Raw genomic sequence first — 18,141 nt, 5'->3', positions numbered from 1 at the left:
ACAACAGCAAGTCCAGCACAGAGAATGTACTCTGTATGCTTGAAGAGGATGTCACTGTAGGGTTCTCTGATCACATAATTTGTGTTATTTAGCGCCAACCTCAAGACAGCAAGAGTTCATGCAAAGTGCCTCACTGAAGAAGCTGAACACATATTAGAGATTTATGTTGAAAGATGAAGTGGCACATAAATGAAATAAATAAAATATTCATATCAATAAACACACTCACATCTTTTTCATTTCTAAAAGTACATATATACCACCCTCTCACAAAGTATCAGGGGAGTGTACAGGAATATAAAAACATAATGAACAATAAAAGCACTGGAAATCCTTCTGAACAATGTGAGTCTCCAGAGTTTTAAACTCAAGGGTACTGAACGGTAAAATTAATAATCCATCTATTTGCTTTGGAAGTTATGCTACTTGTCAGAAAGCAGATTTGGACACCGGACAGCATGGTAGTATTCCCCCTCCTGCAGAAACTGCAGACAAACCAAGGAGAAGATATCTGGGGGGAAACCGGCCATTAGTGAGGCTGACAGCCTCCTGCTCTGGAGCAGTCTGTCAAAAGTATCAGTTCTGCACATCCGTAACTTGGGCACAGAAGCCTCCAAACGAAGGGCTGGCATTTCTCAGGCTTAATTGCGAAACAAAGCATATGCGCAGGAACTTCCGCAGTTAATTGACAGCGCATGGATGGTTGTCAGGCTGCTACATTAGGAGCATATATCCCACTAATTAATGCATCGCAGATTATGATGTGCCACAGAAGTACTATGAAAGCCATTTATTTTTGTTTTACATGCTCATCTATAAAGAAACTAATTGATTCCTATTAATGTTCAATTCCTTCACCAGCTGGGATAACAGAACAAAGCTGCTGAATCCTGCACTGTGGCCAGAATTCAAAGAGTCGCGCAACCAGATCAAGAGAGTGGGCTCGTGTTGTAAAAGAGGGAATTTGGAAAAGAAGCGAGGTCTATCTAGACACCACCTGCTGAAGGGCAGGGGAGTAAAACAACCCACTATGCAATTATGGCAAATTGAGCAAAAAAAACCCCGCCCTTTTCAATATCTATAACTCTATAATTGGATTAGAACTCCGTGGATCCTTCTATTGGTCAGTGGGTTTGTCAATCTGACCGAAAGACATCCATTCCGCAAGAGAAGCCTCCTGCATCAGTGTCACGGGATGAGACGAATCCTTCGGGTCCTAAGTGGTTAACCTTCCCGTCGCTATATTGGGCTGGCCCCGCCTCCTGCTATTGGCATTCTTACCCTCCTGCGCATGCCCATCATTTCGCGGATACACTAGTTGGTTTCTCCCACCTCCCCCCGTTAAGTTACACCTCTATAGCTTCACGGAGCTGCTGGAGATCCTCTGAATGGCTAATATCGCTGTCGCTCAAGCTGAAGCTCGTTGAGTGCACTGAAGTAGATTCGACGGCAGTGGGGTGGGTGGGTGGGTTTTTTCCTCTCATGTTCTTATTGGGCGCATGGCCTTGCCACTCAGAATGTGGTTACGCCTTCTTCCCTATGAGCCTACTCCTCCCCCCCATCTGAGCGGTCGGAGACCTTGTCAATTAGAGTTGGAGGCGGGACATAGTCGGGTTGCGAGACCGGCTGGTTCATACTTCCTCTTCTGCTTTTCTCTGGAACGCGGCGGAGAGAGCAGCAGTGATGGGGGTCCCGTTGGCTCTTTGGCTGGTGTCAGCCCTTGTGACAGGTGAGGCTCTGGGCGGCTCTGCATGGGGGGGGGGGCGTGGAGAGGCTCGGAGAAAGGGGGTCCCCGGGGCGGGGTCCGATGCAGCCCGGATCTGAAGGGTGGTCTCTGCGACAGAGATAAGGGCACCTGCGTGTTGGGGGTCGTCGTGGCAGGATAGACTCCCTATCAAGAGGGAGAATCAGGGCTGGGTCGTGTTCGTGGAACTGTAGTGGCCGTGGGTTTTTACTACTTCTATCATCATCATCACCATCATCATCATCAAACGCTTATAAAATGCTCCACCTTTCCCTGCTGTAGTTCTGTTAAAGATAAAGACAGTCCCTGCTCACAGTCTCGTAGACATTGTACAAAAGGTGGAGGTGGGAAATGAGGAGGAAAGAGGAAAGCAAGCATTTTTTGGGGGGGGGAGCAGCATCCTTACTGGCTAGTAGTGGGAGGCCCAACAAACCTCCCTTTATTTTTTTATTGATTACATTTGTATCCCACCATTTCTCCAAGGAGCTCAAGGTGGTGTGCATGATTTCCCTCCCCACACTTTTGTCCTCAGAACAACCCTGTGAGGTAGTTTAGGCTGAGAGGCAATGACTGGCCCAAGGTCACCTAGTGAGCTTTCATGGCCTAGTGGAGATTTGAACCCTGGGCTCCCAGGTCCGGCACTCTTAACATTCAGAAGTGGTATTTTTCTTATGGACCAACAAGGCTACCTTAGCTTTTTATATTTTGTGCCTGTTACCTGTGCAATCAAAACCTTACTCCCTATGGCTTATCCAGTATACCAGACCCTCCAAGTGTCCCTGTTTTCCAGAAGCCATCCCGGTTTCTGATTCTTCATATATTTCCCCACTCAATTCCTCCACCCAAACTGGCAGTTTGTCTGCTGATTTTCATTTTTTTTTTAATGCCTGGAGGTCATTATGCTCATCTGTTTTGTATATGGTTTGGTCTCTGTATAAAAAAGGAATGGGGACAGAATGAAACCCTTGGCAGCTCCCTTTATTATTATTATTATTATTATTAATAATAATAATAATAATAATAAATATTTTGTTTATATCCTCATCTTGGCTGGGTTGCCCCAGCCACTCAGAGCGGCTTCCAACACATATAAAAACATCAAACATTAATAGTAATCTGATCCAATATAAAAAGTTGCAGTAACTTTAAAATAGACAACTCATTTCAAACAAAGCAAGTAATATTCAGCAATCCATCAGAATCCAGTAAACAGTCAAATTAAACATCAGCAAATAATAATTAAACAGTTTACACTTATCAACTACAATAAAGAATTACCAATCTATAATCAATAAAAAATAACAGCAAATCACAATGCATAAAATACCACAAAACATACCAAACCATGTAAAAGGATTGAACCGAGAAACACTCTCGTTGTTACTACAGTTAGTCTTTGTAGTTCTGCTTGTGTTAATGTGGGGCATTTTAGTATGTGTATATTCAGAGGCATTTGTGCTGTTAGTTCGAGTCATGGCTAGCTTGAGGAAGTCCAGTTTCTTTGCCTAGTTTGAGACATGGCTGATATCTTGTGACCTGATACTCAATTGTTTGTCTTGTTGGGAGAAGCCAAGGATCTTTGGTCAGTTTATTCCTGTACTTTCAGCATCAGCCTGGTTATTTCTTCCACAGCTTCCAGCTGCTGTTGGTTTTGTCGGAATTCAGTGTCACTTTAGACTAGCCTTCTTGTCTGGGGAAGGAACGTCGAGACTAAAAAAGCATGTGAGGGAAGCCTTCCTACTCCATGGTCAGCTGATGTGTTGCTAGCCAGTAGCTGCTTTAAGTACTTGCTGCTTGAACTAAAATTGATCCTAATGATGTAGTAGAAAGCAGGGCCATTTACCTGTTTTCTCCTAGTAAATTGCTTAGATGGTTTGTCTCAAATTAAGTGGCTGGGAAATCTGAATTAATGATTTTCCATTGACTATTCAAGTGTAATTATCTTGTAATGGGCGGTGCTGATATGAGTGTACTGTAGCAAGCCCATGTTTCCGGATTCTGCCCATATAAGATTTTGGCAAAGTATTAATAGCCATCCAAAATTTTGACACTTGTTGTCATCAGAAAATATCTTAGGCTGCAGTCCTAAGTCTCCACCCAGCACTGGTGCTTTACGGAGCAGTGGGGCTACTGCTGTATTCACAGGCCTGTCATGCACAGCAGCCAGGGCAGAAAGTAGGGCACAAGCAGACTACTATACCACTTTGGAGGTGGCATAGCCATCAGGCCTGGATTGGGCCCAGTGCTGTCACGTAATGGCAGTGGGTCCAGATTTGGGTACAAGGAATTGATAGGAACTGAGTTCAACATCTGAAGGACCACAGGTTCCCCATCCCTGGGCTACCACCTTCTATCCTCAATCCTTCTTCACACAAAAATACAAATTGAGCAAAACCTTACATATAGGGTTGAGTGTAATGCTTTAAAGCAGAGGTTTTCAACCTTTTTGAGTCATCGGCTCCCTTGACCAACTACATTCTTTCTGTGGCACCCCTGTGGGACTCAGGAGCCCAGTTATGTCACCCCTTGCCTGCAGAGCTGGCAGCCTCTCACCCTTTTTTAAACACTCCCTTGTGGAGTGTTCCCTCAGACTCCTCTCCCCTTTCCTTGGGAGTCCTCTGGGCGCCCGCATCTGCTGCCCCTGGTCTCTGAGCTGCCCCACCCCAAAGAGAGGTGCCTCCTCACACTGCCCCACAGGGGCCTGGAAAGCACACCCTGGCCAGCCCAAGAGACACCATTTGCCTGGGGAGCTTGTAGCCAGGGCTGCTGCAACAAACAGCTGTACAAGCCTTTGGGAGGCAGAGACACAAAAGGGCATCAGAAGAAGAGAGGGAAGGAAAGTGAGATAGAGGCCGGTGTTGCCAGCGGCACCCCTGACTATCATTCAAGGCACCCCAGGGTGCCACAGAACACTGGTTAAAAACCACTGCTTTAAAGGAACAACTCACAAAATGTATGCTAATTAGCTTCATTTATTTGGAATATATATGTATGTATGTATAACTATTGCACATACAAGGCAAAGTGATAATATGTGTCTAAATGTCTGAAAACTCCAGGATTTATATCCCCCATTCTTGACAGGCCATGGCTGAAATGAAATAGTTTCAGCTCTCAAATGTGTAGGTTCTAATTTTCACTGTAGATCAACTGTTGTGTGTGTTAATCCTGTGTGCATGATTGGAACAAGGGAGTTAAAAGTACAGTGGCACCTTCTTCTTAAATAAAAGTGCTTGCAATGATTTTCAAGTAAAAGCACATGAGCAGTGTTAGAAACTGAGATATGAAAGCTAGGAGCTAAATGGCACCTTAAACCTAGGTTATGGGTGCAATAACGGAATGTCTAGCCCCATAGTGAAAATACTGTATTTCTGAATCTCGCAAGTTCTCTGCGAATGATTATATTTTCTCTGATTTATAGACGCCAGGATTTTTTTTAAAAAAACCTAGTATTGAACTCCTCCTTTGCCCTTTATTTAAATGACCTGATGGGTAGATAATATTTACAGATACAGTGCTGTTGTTGGAAGCTAGTGTTATAAGATGACACATGTTTACTGTCAATACCTCCTGTATTTTCGTTAAAAGTTGAATGTGGTTTAGACCTAACTCCAAGGTTGATGTGGTCAGAATAAAGGAAGAAAAATATTGTAGCTGAAGCGTTATACCTGTTGGAGGCTTTTGTGTGGCATCAGTTTTTCTGCTTCCTTTTGTGGAGCCTCATTCTGCCTCTGGAACACGTAGGATTAGGATAAGCAACTGGAAGCTTCCAGCCAAATCTTGCTTTCTGAGAGGTGCAACTTAACCCTGTAGTTGGCTAACGTGGAGGCTAACACAATGCAGACAAACATAGAAAGCCTTACACTTGGTCCATCCAGCCCAGTATTGTCTACCCCTGGTGGCAGAAGCACTCTGGATCTTTTGCAGACCCAGTACCTGAGATCTTTTTCACTGGAGATGCCAGGGGATTGGACAAGAAAACATCTGCATTCAGAGATGAGCTCTACCATTGAGCTATCCACCCTCTCCTAAAGTGGCATTTGCAGCAATAGATTTTGAGTAAGGATTGAGCTGCTAACCAATTACCCCTTCACTTCTCAGGGTAACTCTCCAGAAAAGGAAACAGCTGAGTAGGGATGTAGGCTATGATATTAGAGATCCTGTGATGGAAAGTGGGGACAGCATTTCCTTTGACTCACATCCCCCCCTCCGAGTATGTGTATCAGTTGCATTTAGTGATTGTACCAAGGCCTCCCTGCAGCCCCTGTGTTGGGTACTGCATATAGGGGTACTCTTATTGCTTACCTTTGTAAGAAATAGCCTGGGGAACAAGACTTCTGTTTATGATAATTAGGTACATAGCCACGCCTGCATATTTAGTATGTTTCCGTTCGCTCTGGTTTCTGTCACGGTGTTCCATTGTGCCAGAAGCGGTTTAGTCATGCTGACCACATGACCCAGAAAGCTCAGTGGACAAACGCCGGCTCCTTCAGCCTGAAAGTGAGATGAGCCATCCAGGGGTTCTTTACCTTTACCTTATTTAGTACACCATATTGGCTGTTTCCTACTATCACAAAGGGACGCAGGTCGTGCTGTGGGTCAAACCACAGAGCCTAGGGCTTGCTGATTAGAAGGTGAGCACCCATTGCTCGTTCCCTGCTCCTGCCCACCTAGCAGTTCGAAAGCACATCAAAGTGCAAGTAGATAAATAGGTACCGCTCTGGCGGGAAGGTAAACGGCGTTTCCGTGCGCTGCTCTGGTTCTCCAGAAGCGGCTTTGTCATGCTGGCCACATGACCCAGAAGCTGTACGTCGGCTCCCTCGGCCAGTAACACGAGATGAGCGCCGCAACCCCAGAGTCGGACACGACTGGACCTAATGGTCAGGGGTCCCTTTACCTTTACCTTCACAATCTTTTCTTCAGGAGTGTCCAATAGTTTAGTAGAGAAATAAACTGAAAAACATTAGCTGCAGTTTCGAAAAGGATTTAATGTAATCAAAGGCTGTGTGTTGTGGGAATTGGAATGACATGGTAGAATGACGTTCATGTGAAGGAACCCACTTTCAGTGCTCCTCTCAAACACAAAAAGCATTCCCTGTGTGATAAAAGCACAGCTGGGCAAGGACGTGGAATGGCATATTTTCCCTGTGAGTGTTCTTTCTATTTGCAAACAGTTTTATTTTACCTGGGGGGAAGCATTCAACAGTAGTAGCCAGGCCCTTGCAGAGCCAGTCAGAGGCCCGGGCCAGGTACATAATGTGCCCCCCCCTTTTTTACCCTGGGGATTTCAAGGCTTGAACTGTATCTGCATATAAAGACAAAATGGAAAATATAGATATACAATAGTGCTTTTTAAAAATACATAGTGAAAAGGATTATTTTAAGTATTTACATTTAAATAATGGTGAGCGATTGTGAATATGCTGACCGAGGCCCCCTTTGGAATCGGAGGCCCAGGCCAAGTGGCCCATATGACCCCCCCCCTGTTTGGGCCTGGTAGTAGCTGACACCTGTAGTCTAAAGTGGTGTGGCCCATTCTGCTGCCTCATTCTGCTTGTGTACTCAAGCAAAGGCTTTCCAAAAAAGCTGAGATGCTGTTTAAGGATGTGGTGTGTTTTTTTACCAGCCCTACCTTCCTTTTTCAGGTATTTCTGCCAATGAGTTCAGTGTATTAAGATATCCTGAATCCATTGTTTTCCGTGAAGGAAGTTGGCCAATACCCGGCGAGCGAATTCCAGATGTGGCAGCGCTTTCCATGGGCTTCTCTATTGAGGAAGTATGCAACTCACTATGTCTCTGTTCAGTCACGTTGTTCATTGCTTTTGAAAATCGTTGAAATAGGCCTAGCCTGTGCAGTCCCTTGTTTCTCAGCACTCTTTAGGAATCATGGGCAAGAGCATAATCTACCTTTCTGTAGGCTTTGCTTTATATTGGGTGTATATAGTGGTGGCTAGTTACCCATTATTTCAATAATACACATGTGGCTTTTCATATTTAAATATCCCAAGTGGCATAAACCCTTCATGCTTTAATGACTGCCTTCTTCCCTACACCCCACATTGATTGGGAATAATTTTTCATGTGACCCTAACTCAGTGTTTCTTGTTTTGTTGTTGCTGCTGCTGTATTTTTTAAAAGCTAAAACATTCCTTTAAAAAAATAAATAAATCTGAATTTTTACAGGATCTCTCTTGGCCAGGGCTGGCAGTTGGAGATCTCTTCCGGCGTCCTCGAGCTACAGTTCTAGTCACAGTGACAGGGATAGACAAACTAACGTTGCCTAAAAACAGCATATCTTACCCAGTTGAGAATGTAAGTACTGTCATGTGTAGATTCAAATGCTTATAGTGGTAGACCTAGAGACCTGACTATATTTGGAGGGGAGAGGGTCCTTGTTAACAAACCCCTGCTTTTCCAGTGTTTTGTTCTGTATATATTTCCGCTGGGGTTAGTTACCCTCCTTGCAATTTTCCATATGCCGCAACCAGACATTGTTTATTAGTCCTTTCTGTATTGCCCTAGGCCGTTCCTTTTAGCTTGGATGGTGTTGCGAATACAATCCACACCTTATTTTCTGAAGAAACCCCTGTCGTGGTACAGCTAGCTCCTAGCGAAGAGGTAAGTGCCTGTCTCTTTCTGAAAACCCCTGAAATTAATAACACCATACTCATGCTTCTAAGTATAACCTTGTGTAAAAAGTTTTTATTTTGGGAAAACAGTTGTGTTCAAGAAACGTCCTTTTCTCAGGTGAATGTTGTTTTACCCTCATAATGCACGATGGTCGTTCTTTCAGAGAGTGTACATGGTGGGAAAGGCCAACTCTGTGTTCGAGGATCTTTCTGTCACGCTGCGGCAGCTTCGGAACAGATTGTTCCAGGAAAATTCCATCCTAGCTTCCCTTCCGCTCAACTCACTGAGCAGAAACAATGAGGTAAGGCATGGCTAGACATTAGACACAACTTTTTCCATTTTATATTATGCCACTCTTCCAAATTTATGGAACACAACCTGGTTTTCCAGGGGGATGGTGGTGGTGCATATGTTTGTTATTTGCTTAATGCAACTTTAAGCACATATATGTACAGTTGTATCTTGGAAGTCGAACGGAATCCATTCCGGAAGTCCGTTCGACTTCCAAAATGTTCAGAAACCAAAGCACCTTCAGCCAACCGGAAGCCGCACCGGACGTTTGGCTTCCGAAAATTCGAAAACTGGAACACTCAGTTCTGGGTTTCAGTTGTTCATGAGTCGATTTCTTCGGGAGCCAAAGCGTTTGAGATCCAAGGTACAACTGTACTGTGTCTAGCTGCATGATGATAAATGGATAGCTAATTCCTCTGCTTACCACCTAATGCATAGGGATGTACCTAATTACATCCTTTCAGTGACAGAAGGCTCATTGATCCAGCAGAGGCTTCCAAGACAGAAGGTGGGTGAAGATGATCCCCTTCCCTTTCCATTGACATCAATCTGCATCTCCTCCCACAGTTCTGAAGGGCCCCCAAGCTCTTTGGAGCAGATTTGGGGTGGGGCACAAAGCACTAATGCACAAGTCTGCAGTTCTGTCTGTGTGCTCCACACTGATTTTTGAGCCTTGTCTGAGCATGGCCGAGGTTAATTTGCCACGCTTGTACATTTAGTGCCTAAATAAATATAATAAATAGTAATAATCAGTAAGCAGAAATATGCAAGTGATCCTGACTTCTGCCATCCCTGCTAATAGTGTAACTTCTGAATTAGAACTCTTCAGCATAGATGCAACATATTCAGATCCTGTTCAAAGAAACTTAAGATTATTGTTTCCTTAGGTTGACCTGCTCTTCCTGTCAGAATTGCAAGTTTTGCATGATATCACAAGCTTGGTAAGCAACTAAACAAATACTTAATTCTGCCATGGGGTTGGTAGCTGTTGACCTGTTATCAGAACTTAGGCAAATAATCTTCCGTTTTGCCCCAGCCACAGTGAGAGCTGCCACCATATAACTTTTCCAGTCATGGACTCTTCAGCTGGCTGAGGAATTCTTAAACTGAGAAGAAATGTATGCAATTGCAGAGGAAGCAGTCCTTCCCAACAAATTAGCAGAATAGAAGAGAGATCCTGGTCAGGGTTCCTTGTCTGTGGGGATACACTATTGCTAGCCCATAGATCTGGTCCTTAAAAGATTGCACTAGCTGCCCATTTCCTACTGGTAAAGTTCAAGGATTCTTGTATTAACTTACAAGGCGTATGACAACTTGGGGCCAGGGTATTTTCTTTTTTTGCCCATTCACAAAGGTCTTTAGGGGAGTCACTGTTAGTATTCCTCGCATGGTTTGAACACAGGTCTTGCATCTACCTGGAGCAATGCATTAGTAATGTTGGCCCAATGCTGTGGAACTCCTTCCTTAGCCCCTTTCCTGTTCAGCTGGGAAGGGTGTTGCCAGCTGCTGCACCCCTTGCCTTTAGAAGCCTTGCAAGTTGATGCAGGGGAGGGGCTGTGAGCAACATCATGGGAAGAGTGTTTCTAGGACAAAATTGTAACTGTTAAGCTCCCTTGTTATTTTTGCTGCCGCCATGAGGTGTACTTTTGTTACTGTAATTAGTTATATTTATAGTCCTGAAATGTTGTTTTCTGTATATTATATATGATACTGTGTTTTTTATTTTCTTATTATGAAATTGTTTTAGCAGTGTTTGGTTTTGAAATGCATTCCTGTTTTCTGTTGTAAGCCGCTTTGAGCATCATTAATGTGTGTGCAAAAGCGACATGCCAATCAAATAATGCAGTGCCTCGTGAAGATCTTTATATTTCAGCAGGCATTTTAAGCATGTTTTCTGATTTTATGGTTAGCGTTAACTAACTTCATATGTATTGCATCTTTTTAGCTTTACATTACATGCTTGGAAAGTATGGTATTAAGTGAGATATAAATTGTGAAGATAAATAAAGTAGGGTGGTATAAACATGCAACCATTGATAATGCAAAATACCCACTTTTCACTTTGGATTTCTTCTTCTTTTTTATGTCGCCACCCTCCACTTCTTCAAAAGCTATCCAGGCACAAGCATCTGGCCAAAGATCATTCACCAGATCTATATTCTCTAGAGCTCTCTGGGTTGGAAGAAATTGGCAAACGTTATGGGGAAGATTCACAACAATTCAAGGATGCCTCTCAGATTCTTGCAGACTCCTTACAAAAGGTAACATGAGCAGAGACCCTATTTTATATATTTAATACCAAATATGCTAGCATAAGCCCAAAGAACACCTGCTGCTTTTATCTGCAAACTAGCACAGTGCTTCTGCTTTGAAAAAAGCATTTTGCAGTACATCACTGCTGACCCATTTGATTTTTAAAAATGAAAGTGTCTTGGATGAATGGACAGTTGATGGCCAGATCAAAATCTGTAGCCCTGGTCAGTCTTATGCATTTGGAAATGACTAGAGGAGAAATAAGTGGTACTGGAAAATTAGGTTAACTGTTGACAAAGCAATCTGTTCAAGGGATTCCTTGCAAATTAGCAAAGGTAGGCATCAGGTGTTACATCGGGTTATTATAAGCTTTTCCTTCCTCTTCTGAGTAGCTGGCCACACCATAACATAGAAATACCAAGAGCCATTCCAGAAATCTGGCAAGAAATAATGCTAAAACATTGCACTAGAGAGTGCTTTGAAACGAGCAATTTTGAAAATGGAACTAGGACTGTAATCCAGAGAAACCCTTTAGGAATGCTCCTATTGGAAGCATATTCAGCCTACCGGAAAAATACCACTGAAATGTTCCAAAATCAGATATCCAAGTGATGCCAGAATCTTTTATGTATCCACATGCGTAAGTTACTATCTGGTCCTCCAGTTGGTGAATTGAAAAAAATCCATTGGCCTGGGTATAGCATCTCGAAAGACAATGCCTGAATATTTCCAGTAATAATTATTGGATACTTGCCAGTAAATAGTTTCAGGATAGCAGCTTTGGCCTTGTAGTTTAATATAATTAATGATAAATTTCTGGTAGTAGACCATTCTACTTTAAGTGACTAAGTTAAATCTAGAAGCAACCTAAGAGGTCTATGCTTCATACTGTTCGGTGGCTATTAAAATGGTACCCCTCCTGCCTCATGAACTGTGCATCTAACTCTGATGGTGACTTCTGTCTTTAAAACATGTTTTCAGTTTGCAGACGAGATGTACAACCTCTATGGTGGGAATGCAGTGGTTGAGGTGGTGACTGTGAAGACATTTGACACGCCCTTTGTGAGGAAGTCACGATCCATTCTGCAGTCTACACAGGTTGTACAAATGCTTAATAGATTCCTAAGAGAATGCAATAGCTCAATCCTGAATAGTTTCTTGGGAATCTCATAAATTTTACTGGAGCTCTAAGCAAATCACTTAGAATGCAGCCTATCAGTTATAAGCTGCCTGCACTATGCCTTGTTCTCTGTTATCTCTACTGTACAGTACATAATTCTAAGAACTAAACTGTAGTCATTTTAAAGACATTTGAAAATGTCTCGGCCTTAAGCTAATATAAAGAATGAGCAACTTGCCCAAGAGACTACCATATCACTTTTATAGCATAACACTGCACAACTGTGAACATGGTAGGTTTTATACTATTGTAAATGGACATGACTTGCTTGCTTTTCTGAAGTGGCCTTCAGAATGTGAAAAACATGAGCCGACTGTCTACATCTAGACCTGTGTTTGTCAAACTTGGGTCTCCAACTGTTGTTGGACTACAACTCCCAACATCCCTAGCTAGCAGGACCAGTAGTCAGGGATGATGGGAGTTGCTGTCCAACAACAGCTGGAGATCCAAGTTTGAGAAAGAGTGATCTAAACTTTGACAAAAAAGGAGAAATACTTTTGGTCCAGTTTTGACTCTGAAATGTTGCCATTGTATTTCCAAATTACTCACATGCTTTCTATTTTAAAGACAGCCACAAGCCTAATACTAGTGAACCATGTACTGTATAAACTTCCAGAGCTGTTATGTTGTCCATTGCTAAGTGGAAGAGGCTTTTTTGTTGGGATTTTACACTAGGCAAGTGTCCCTGGTCCACTGTCAAGGACTCTCAGAAGCCTCCTACAGACTTCTTCAAATTGCAGTTAAAAAGTAGTATGGTGTTGGATTACCACTCCTCTCTCATTTTTTAACAATACTTTTTTTCTCTTTTCATAGCCCAAAGATGAAAATCCATATAATTTAGGATATGAATACAACTTTAACTATGCTGTGATCTTCAACATAGTCTTCTGGATGATGATAGTCCTTGCTATAGCTGTGATAGTCATCTCCTACAACCTCTGGAATATGGATCCAGGCTACGACAGCATCATTTATAGGATGACCAACCAGAAGATTAGGATGGATTAAGGTTTAGAGTCAGGTTTTAAAGGAGTAATGCTTTTCTAGGGCTTTGGCCCAGTTCAATATGGACTCCCTTGGTTTTCTTCAACAGTGCAACTATTTCTGTGGAGTATCCCCTTCTGTTTTCCTTTAGGATAGATTTAAAAGTTTAGCAGTGGGCATAGTCGGCTTGCAGAGCTGAAGCTGCACACTGCTGTTAAATCATGAGCAATTGCCTATTGACACTCTGTGAAAATGATTTTGTGGCTGTGCAATATGCATTGAGTTCTAAATATGCTCCTCTGTACTGTTGTGACTAAATGTGTGAAATGACTGCACTGAACATAACTAGTAAGTTGCTTTGTTTAAATTCTTTGCACTGGTGATTTAGGATGTTACCTTGAGACTCTGTTGTAGGTTATGAATTAAATATGTTGTGAATGTAAATACTTTAAATTGCTGTCTTTAGAAATCTAGTCCGTTTTACAGTGGAACTTCTATACTGCAGCTCCTGCTTTGTGTGTACACACTTGTAAGCCACCCTACAAATTTTGTTCAGATTGAACATTTTTAAAAAAATGTACAGAAGTTTGAAGAAGGAAGAAAATACATGTGACTATAGCAGAAAACATTAGAATTTGCAGGATCTTGTAATTAAATGCACTGATTGTGTCAGAGGTTGATATAGTGGTTGGTATAGCGCAAATGCAAATATGTAAATGCAGCCTATACATGTTCATATTGGGAACAAAAACAACACAGCCCAACACAAAACAGTAGAAACATAAGCAATATGCAAACAATAAAACAATGCTGCCATTCACTATCTAGTAGATGAATATGAAAACTCCAGACTGCCACCCTTCTTCCTAACCCCCCCCCAAAAAAAGTTCCCATTGGCCTGGTGCTTTTTATCCCTCTTAACCTCCTGAGTTAACCAGTGCAAGAGAGAGTGGAGAGGTGTGATTTTTTTGTGGCTGCCCCTGGTGGGGGCTAACCTACTGGCTATAAATCAGTGGGGAGAGGGTCCGGGATCTTTTGGGTTGGTCCTCCTTTCAAGGAGAGCAACTTTAAATTGATTTATTACAGTCACAGACCAGAAGTGCAGACATTATACACAGCAACAGAGAACATGCAAATATAAATAAATTTAAACTCTGTAAGCTAGAACACAATAAATAATATAGATATAAAACAATTGAAATATGTAGGTTAAAACCTTAACCGCCAATTTAAATTAAGTGTGGTAAGACACTGGCCATTAAATTCATTCAGAGCTTGTCTCCTTAATTTTATAGCAGCAGCACAGAATTTAGCCACTTTCCTCTATTAGATATTTCATGTAGTGGTCATCAGATCTGCTTGGGATTCGCTGCATGATTGGAGTGATAAATATAGAACATATGTCCCTATAATAATGACAGTATTGTAGGACATGAGTAAAAGCTTCAACTTCCTTCAAACCACATGGGAATATTCTCTCTGAATATGGTTTACCTTCAAATCAGCCTGCAGTAATGCAGATGGTAGGACATTGAGCCTGGCAAGGGTAAACGATCATCTAAATTTGGGTTTTTCTAGCTTGCATAAATACCTCGCTGGAGTAAACCCCCTCCCATTGCCTTTAATTTCTGGATACCTGGTCATTTCATGCATTGCAACTCAACATCCAAGATTTGTTGCTTAATTGTGGATTTGGTTTTCTCATACCCACAGGGTATCAGAGCCTGAGGTGTGAACCCTTGGCTTCTCAGTTTCTCTCGCAGTGAGGATTTCCATTTTGTTTGGCATCTAACTATTAAAGTTAAGAGTGCCGAACCTACCAGGAAGAAAATCAGTTTTAACCAATAATGGATCTTCAAAATTAATATCTGGGACCTAACTGGAATTTGTCCGACCACCAGGTGAAGTGCTACGTTGGGCACACAGGATGAAATCCCCAGCAAAGAGCAATAAAATTTAGTTTGTAAAATTTCAAAAGAAGCAGTGTTTTTATAATTGCACACCTGGGAGCCATATATCAGCTGTGAAACAAATACCTGGGTGGCAGCAGGAAGGGGAGAGCAAAGCAAAAGCCGAGCAGAAAGGTGGTCAATGTTGTCCTAGCTGCTGCGCTGCTATTCTGCTGCTGGTGGTGGTGGCAGTGCTTGCTTTTTTTTTTTTTTAAAGGGTGCCAGCAGAGTACACCATTCATTAGCACAAATAAGAAAAAACATATAATTAATATAAATAAGAATGTAACGTATTTTTAAAAGCGACAAAAAATTGTCATGCACAAAAACACCAGATACACGAGATCAAGGTGGTCTCTCTTGGGAGCATGTTTTGCCACCTGGGTGTGGTGGAGAGTTCTACACTATAGGACAGTTGTGTTTGAAGTAGCATGGCTTGCTGTTGGAAGATTTATTCCAGTTGAGGACGTTTCACAACCTCAAATACTACACTAGTGTCAAGTTGTGTATATTATGGGTGTATGGCTTGTTTGTATTAGTAGATTTCTTCTCCATGCTTCTCCAACTTGCTGAGCAAGCTTTTGCTCCAGCTGCGTTCTGTTCTTCCATCTGCTCCCAAGCCTGCAGCGCCTTGCAAAGGTGACCTTTACACTTCTGGCTCTTTTCCCCCAACTGCGGTCTCCCCCCGCCTCCAGTTTTGTTTCCTTTGTTGTTCAGCCTCTTCCTTCCTTCCTTAGTGTCTTTAATTGTTGTTGCTTCACCTTTTCCAGCTGCAGAGCTCTACTAATGACCTTCTTTTTTTGGTGACTGGCTTCAAGTTCTTCCAACTTCTTCTTAACTTTGTCCTCTACCAGTTTTTTTCTCAAGCACCTTGGCCAGCCGGGCACTGAGAAGATACAGCCCTTTTCCTTTTGGGATGAGATCATCTTCTGAGTGCTGTCAATCTTGCTTATAAATGCTTTTTCATTGCCCGGCTTTACCCTTTCCCCCCAATGATTCTTCTGCAGTTGTATTTTTGGCACCAACTAGGTTCACTATCAGAGCTGCTGTTGAAAATATTGATGGTTTGTTCAAGAATTTCAGCAACAAAAAGTCTGTGTTGGTCACATCTTGCAACAGGTTTCTTCATGGCAGCTTCTTCCAGTCTCTGGCAGGTCAGAGTCTTCAACATGTACACTGTAATGTCTTAAGTGGCCTGTTTCTTCCAGTCCAATTGAGGTTAAACATGATAGGTGTGTGTTCCCAGATTATATTAACTAGCTGCTTTTTAGAGGTGCAATTATATGTATAATTGCAAAAACTATATATGAAAAATACCTTACTTCCAGTTTTAGTGCAATCTTTCCATCTCTAGCAGTAAACATAAATGTTTTCTGCTTTAGTACTTTAGAGTACTTATTCTTTATATACAAAGATTCTTTATGAAATTTTTACCTTCTAACTTGTGCTCCAGTGTAAAAAAAACTGCTATAGTGGTTACCAGGTGCATAAACTACTTGATAGAAGCTAAAAGATTGATCAGTCCTATAAAATGAAAACTGCACAATGCGACCCAGTTAGACATACTGTATCTAAATCCATTAGCATGCTTGTGCCCTTTATCAACTGATTCAAGTTTTTGTTCGATTCTGGAGCTTGTGTTTATTAACTGGGCTCCAGTAATTCATAGTGTGGGACAACATAAGGCTTTTGACTCACAATCGGACAAAGTTATTCACTGGAATAAACTGGGCAAGTTCATCACTATCAAACTATTCCATTCTTTTTTACTGGCACTGAGTAGACCACTAGATTTTGTGGTTTATAGCTGTGATAGTATACAGAAGAAGCCTTTTGAAAACGCAGATGATTTTACTAAGACAGCTGAGAGAAGGCCATTTTTGTACCTAGTCCTACCTGAGATATCAAATAGGACATGATCCTAACAAATAATGCCATGTTATACAGTTGTATCAGTGTGGCAGTTCATTGTTATGTATGTTGAAGTCACCAAACCTTGGATTTGCATGAATTTCTGAGAGTCCATCATCAGCCTTCTAAACCCCATCCCTCTAACAGATAATGAAACAGGTATTGAAGCACATTCTCTCCCCTAAAAGGATCATGTGTGCATTAGAGGACAATTCCCCCCCCCCCAATTTATATGGAATAAATGTTTGTGCTTGTCAAGATTTGTGTTATTCTAATGGCTTGTTACTTAAGCACCTGCTTTTTCTTCATATTACTGTTCTTCTGCCTTTATATGCAGGCAGTTTAGGAGAGGGTACTCACTCCTGCCCTCCTGTTTGACATACTAACTCGTGCAAGTCCTGTATCAGCCATTCAAATGTATTCCTAAATTTCTAAACAGAGCAAGACCCTCTACTAGCCACTTTACACTTGAGAAAAGCCAGCAGTTACACCAGAGGCATTCAGCTTATCTGAATGCTTTTCTGAAATAACCCACCATGGTTTTCATGTTCCTGCAAAGCTACTGATCCCCTGCCCAGGAATTTGGTTACTGCAAGTCCAAGACTCAAAATTTAAATTCTTTCAAGTTTACCAGGTTCAGTTGCTGTGAAAAGGCCCCATTTGCTGGACTTTTTCCTATCTTACAAGTAATTTCTTTCAGGTTTAGAGTATTTGACAAACATTAATTGTCAGGCTTGCTGCAGCTGCTCCCTAAGTTGGAGCTCCGTGTATTAATCCCCCCCCCTACTTCACACTTAGGAAAGAGCACACAGTAGTAAATGATCATTGTTGCTGGACTGTAATAACTTATTTAATGAAAACAAAGAATCCTCACGAGATTTTGCTCATGGTGAACTTGGAAGAATTTAAATGTTGAGTCTTGGACTTGCATTAATGCAGAAATTAACAGGGAAACATCATGGAGATGGAAAAGAACTGTCATGTGAATGCAGCTACTATTTAGTTTCATGAGAAAAAGGCTGTGTTAAACAAACGAGTTAGGGGGGGTCATGCCCTAATGGGGCTGCACACATTAAGATTGCATTTGGTGCAATGTAAAATAGAGAGATTACAAAATTGATAGTTCCATTTGTCAAGAGGAAGTAGTATGGTCAAAACATTTGCAGAGAGGTGAAACAAATCAAACTGTCCTGGGTAGA

The 18,141-nt window shown here is 42.0% G+C and overlaps 1 protein-coding gene across 1 annotated transcript; it reads left to right on the top strand.

Moving 5' to 3' along the window:
- Window positions 1–1,580: 1,580 nt before the first annotated feature.
- On the top strand, window positions 1,581–13,555 carry ATP6AP2 (ATPase H+ transporting accessory protein 2). Its single transcript, XM_033147163.1, has 9 exons — window positions 1,581–1,729; window positions 7,390–7,520; window positions 7,928–8,056; window positions 8,267–8,362; window positions 8,538–8,675; window positions 9,553–9,606; window positions 10,777–10,926; window positions 11,900–12,016; window positions 12,912–13,555. The coding sequence occupies exons 1-9, from the start codon at window positions 1,684–1,686 to the stop codon at window positions 13,104–13,106; spliced, it is 1,056 nt and encodes a 351-aa protein (XP_033003054.1). The 5' UTR covers window positions 1,581–1,683; the 3' UTR covers window positions 13,107–13,555.
- Window positions 13,556–18,141: the final 4,586 nt, after the last annotated feature.

This window comes from Lacerta agilis, chromosome 4 (assembly GCF_009819535.1).
Source record: "Lacerta agilis isolate rLacAgi1 chromosome 4, rLacAgi1.pri, whole genome shotgun sequence".
Classification (NCBI taxonomy): Eukaryota; Metazoa; Chordata; class Lepidosauria; order Squamata; family Lacertidae; genus Lacerta; species Lacerta agilis.
This window is presented reverse-complemented; position numbering and strand designations above follow the sequence as displayed.

What these genes read in the sequence shown, in the direction of transcription:
- ATP6AP2 (XM_033147163.1), top strand. Translation starts at nt 1,684, where the DNA reads ATGGGGGTCCCGTTGGCTCTTTGGCTGGTGTCAGCCCTTGTGACAG. An exon ending in GGTGTCAGCCCTTGTGACAG is followed by an intron (nt 1,730 to 7,389) that starts GTGAGGCTCTGG and finishes TTCCTTTTTCAG; the next exon opens with GTATTTCTGCCAATGAGTTC. An exon ending in TATCTTACCCAGTTGAGAAT is followed by an intron (nt 8,057 to 8,266) that starts GTAAGTACTGTC and finishes GTATTGCCCTAG; the next exon opens with GCCGTTCCTTTTAGCTTGGA.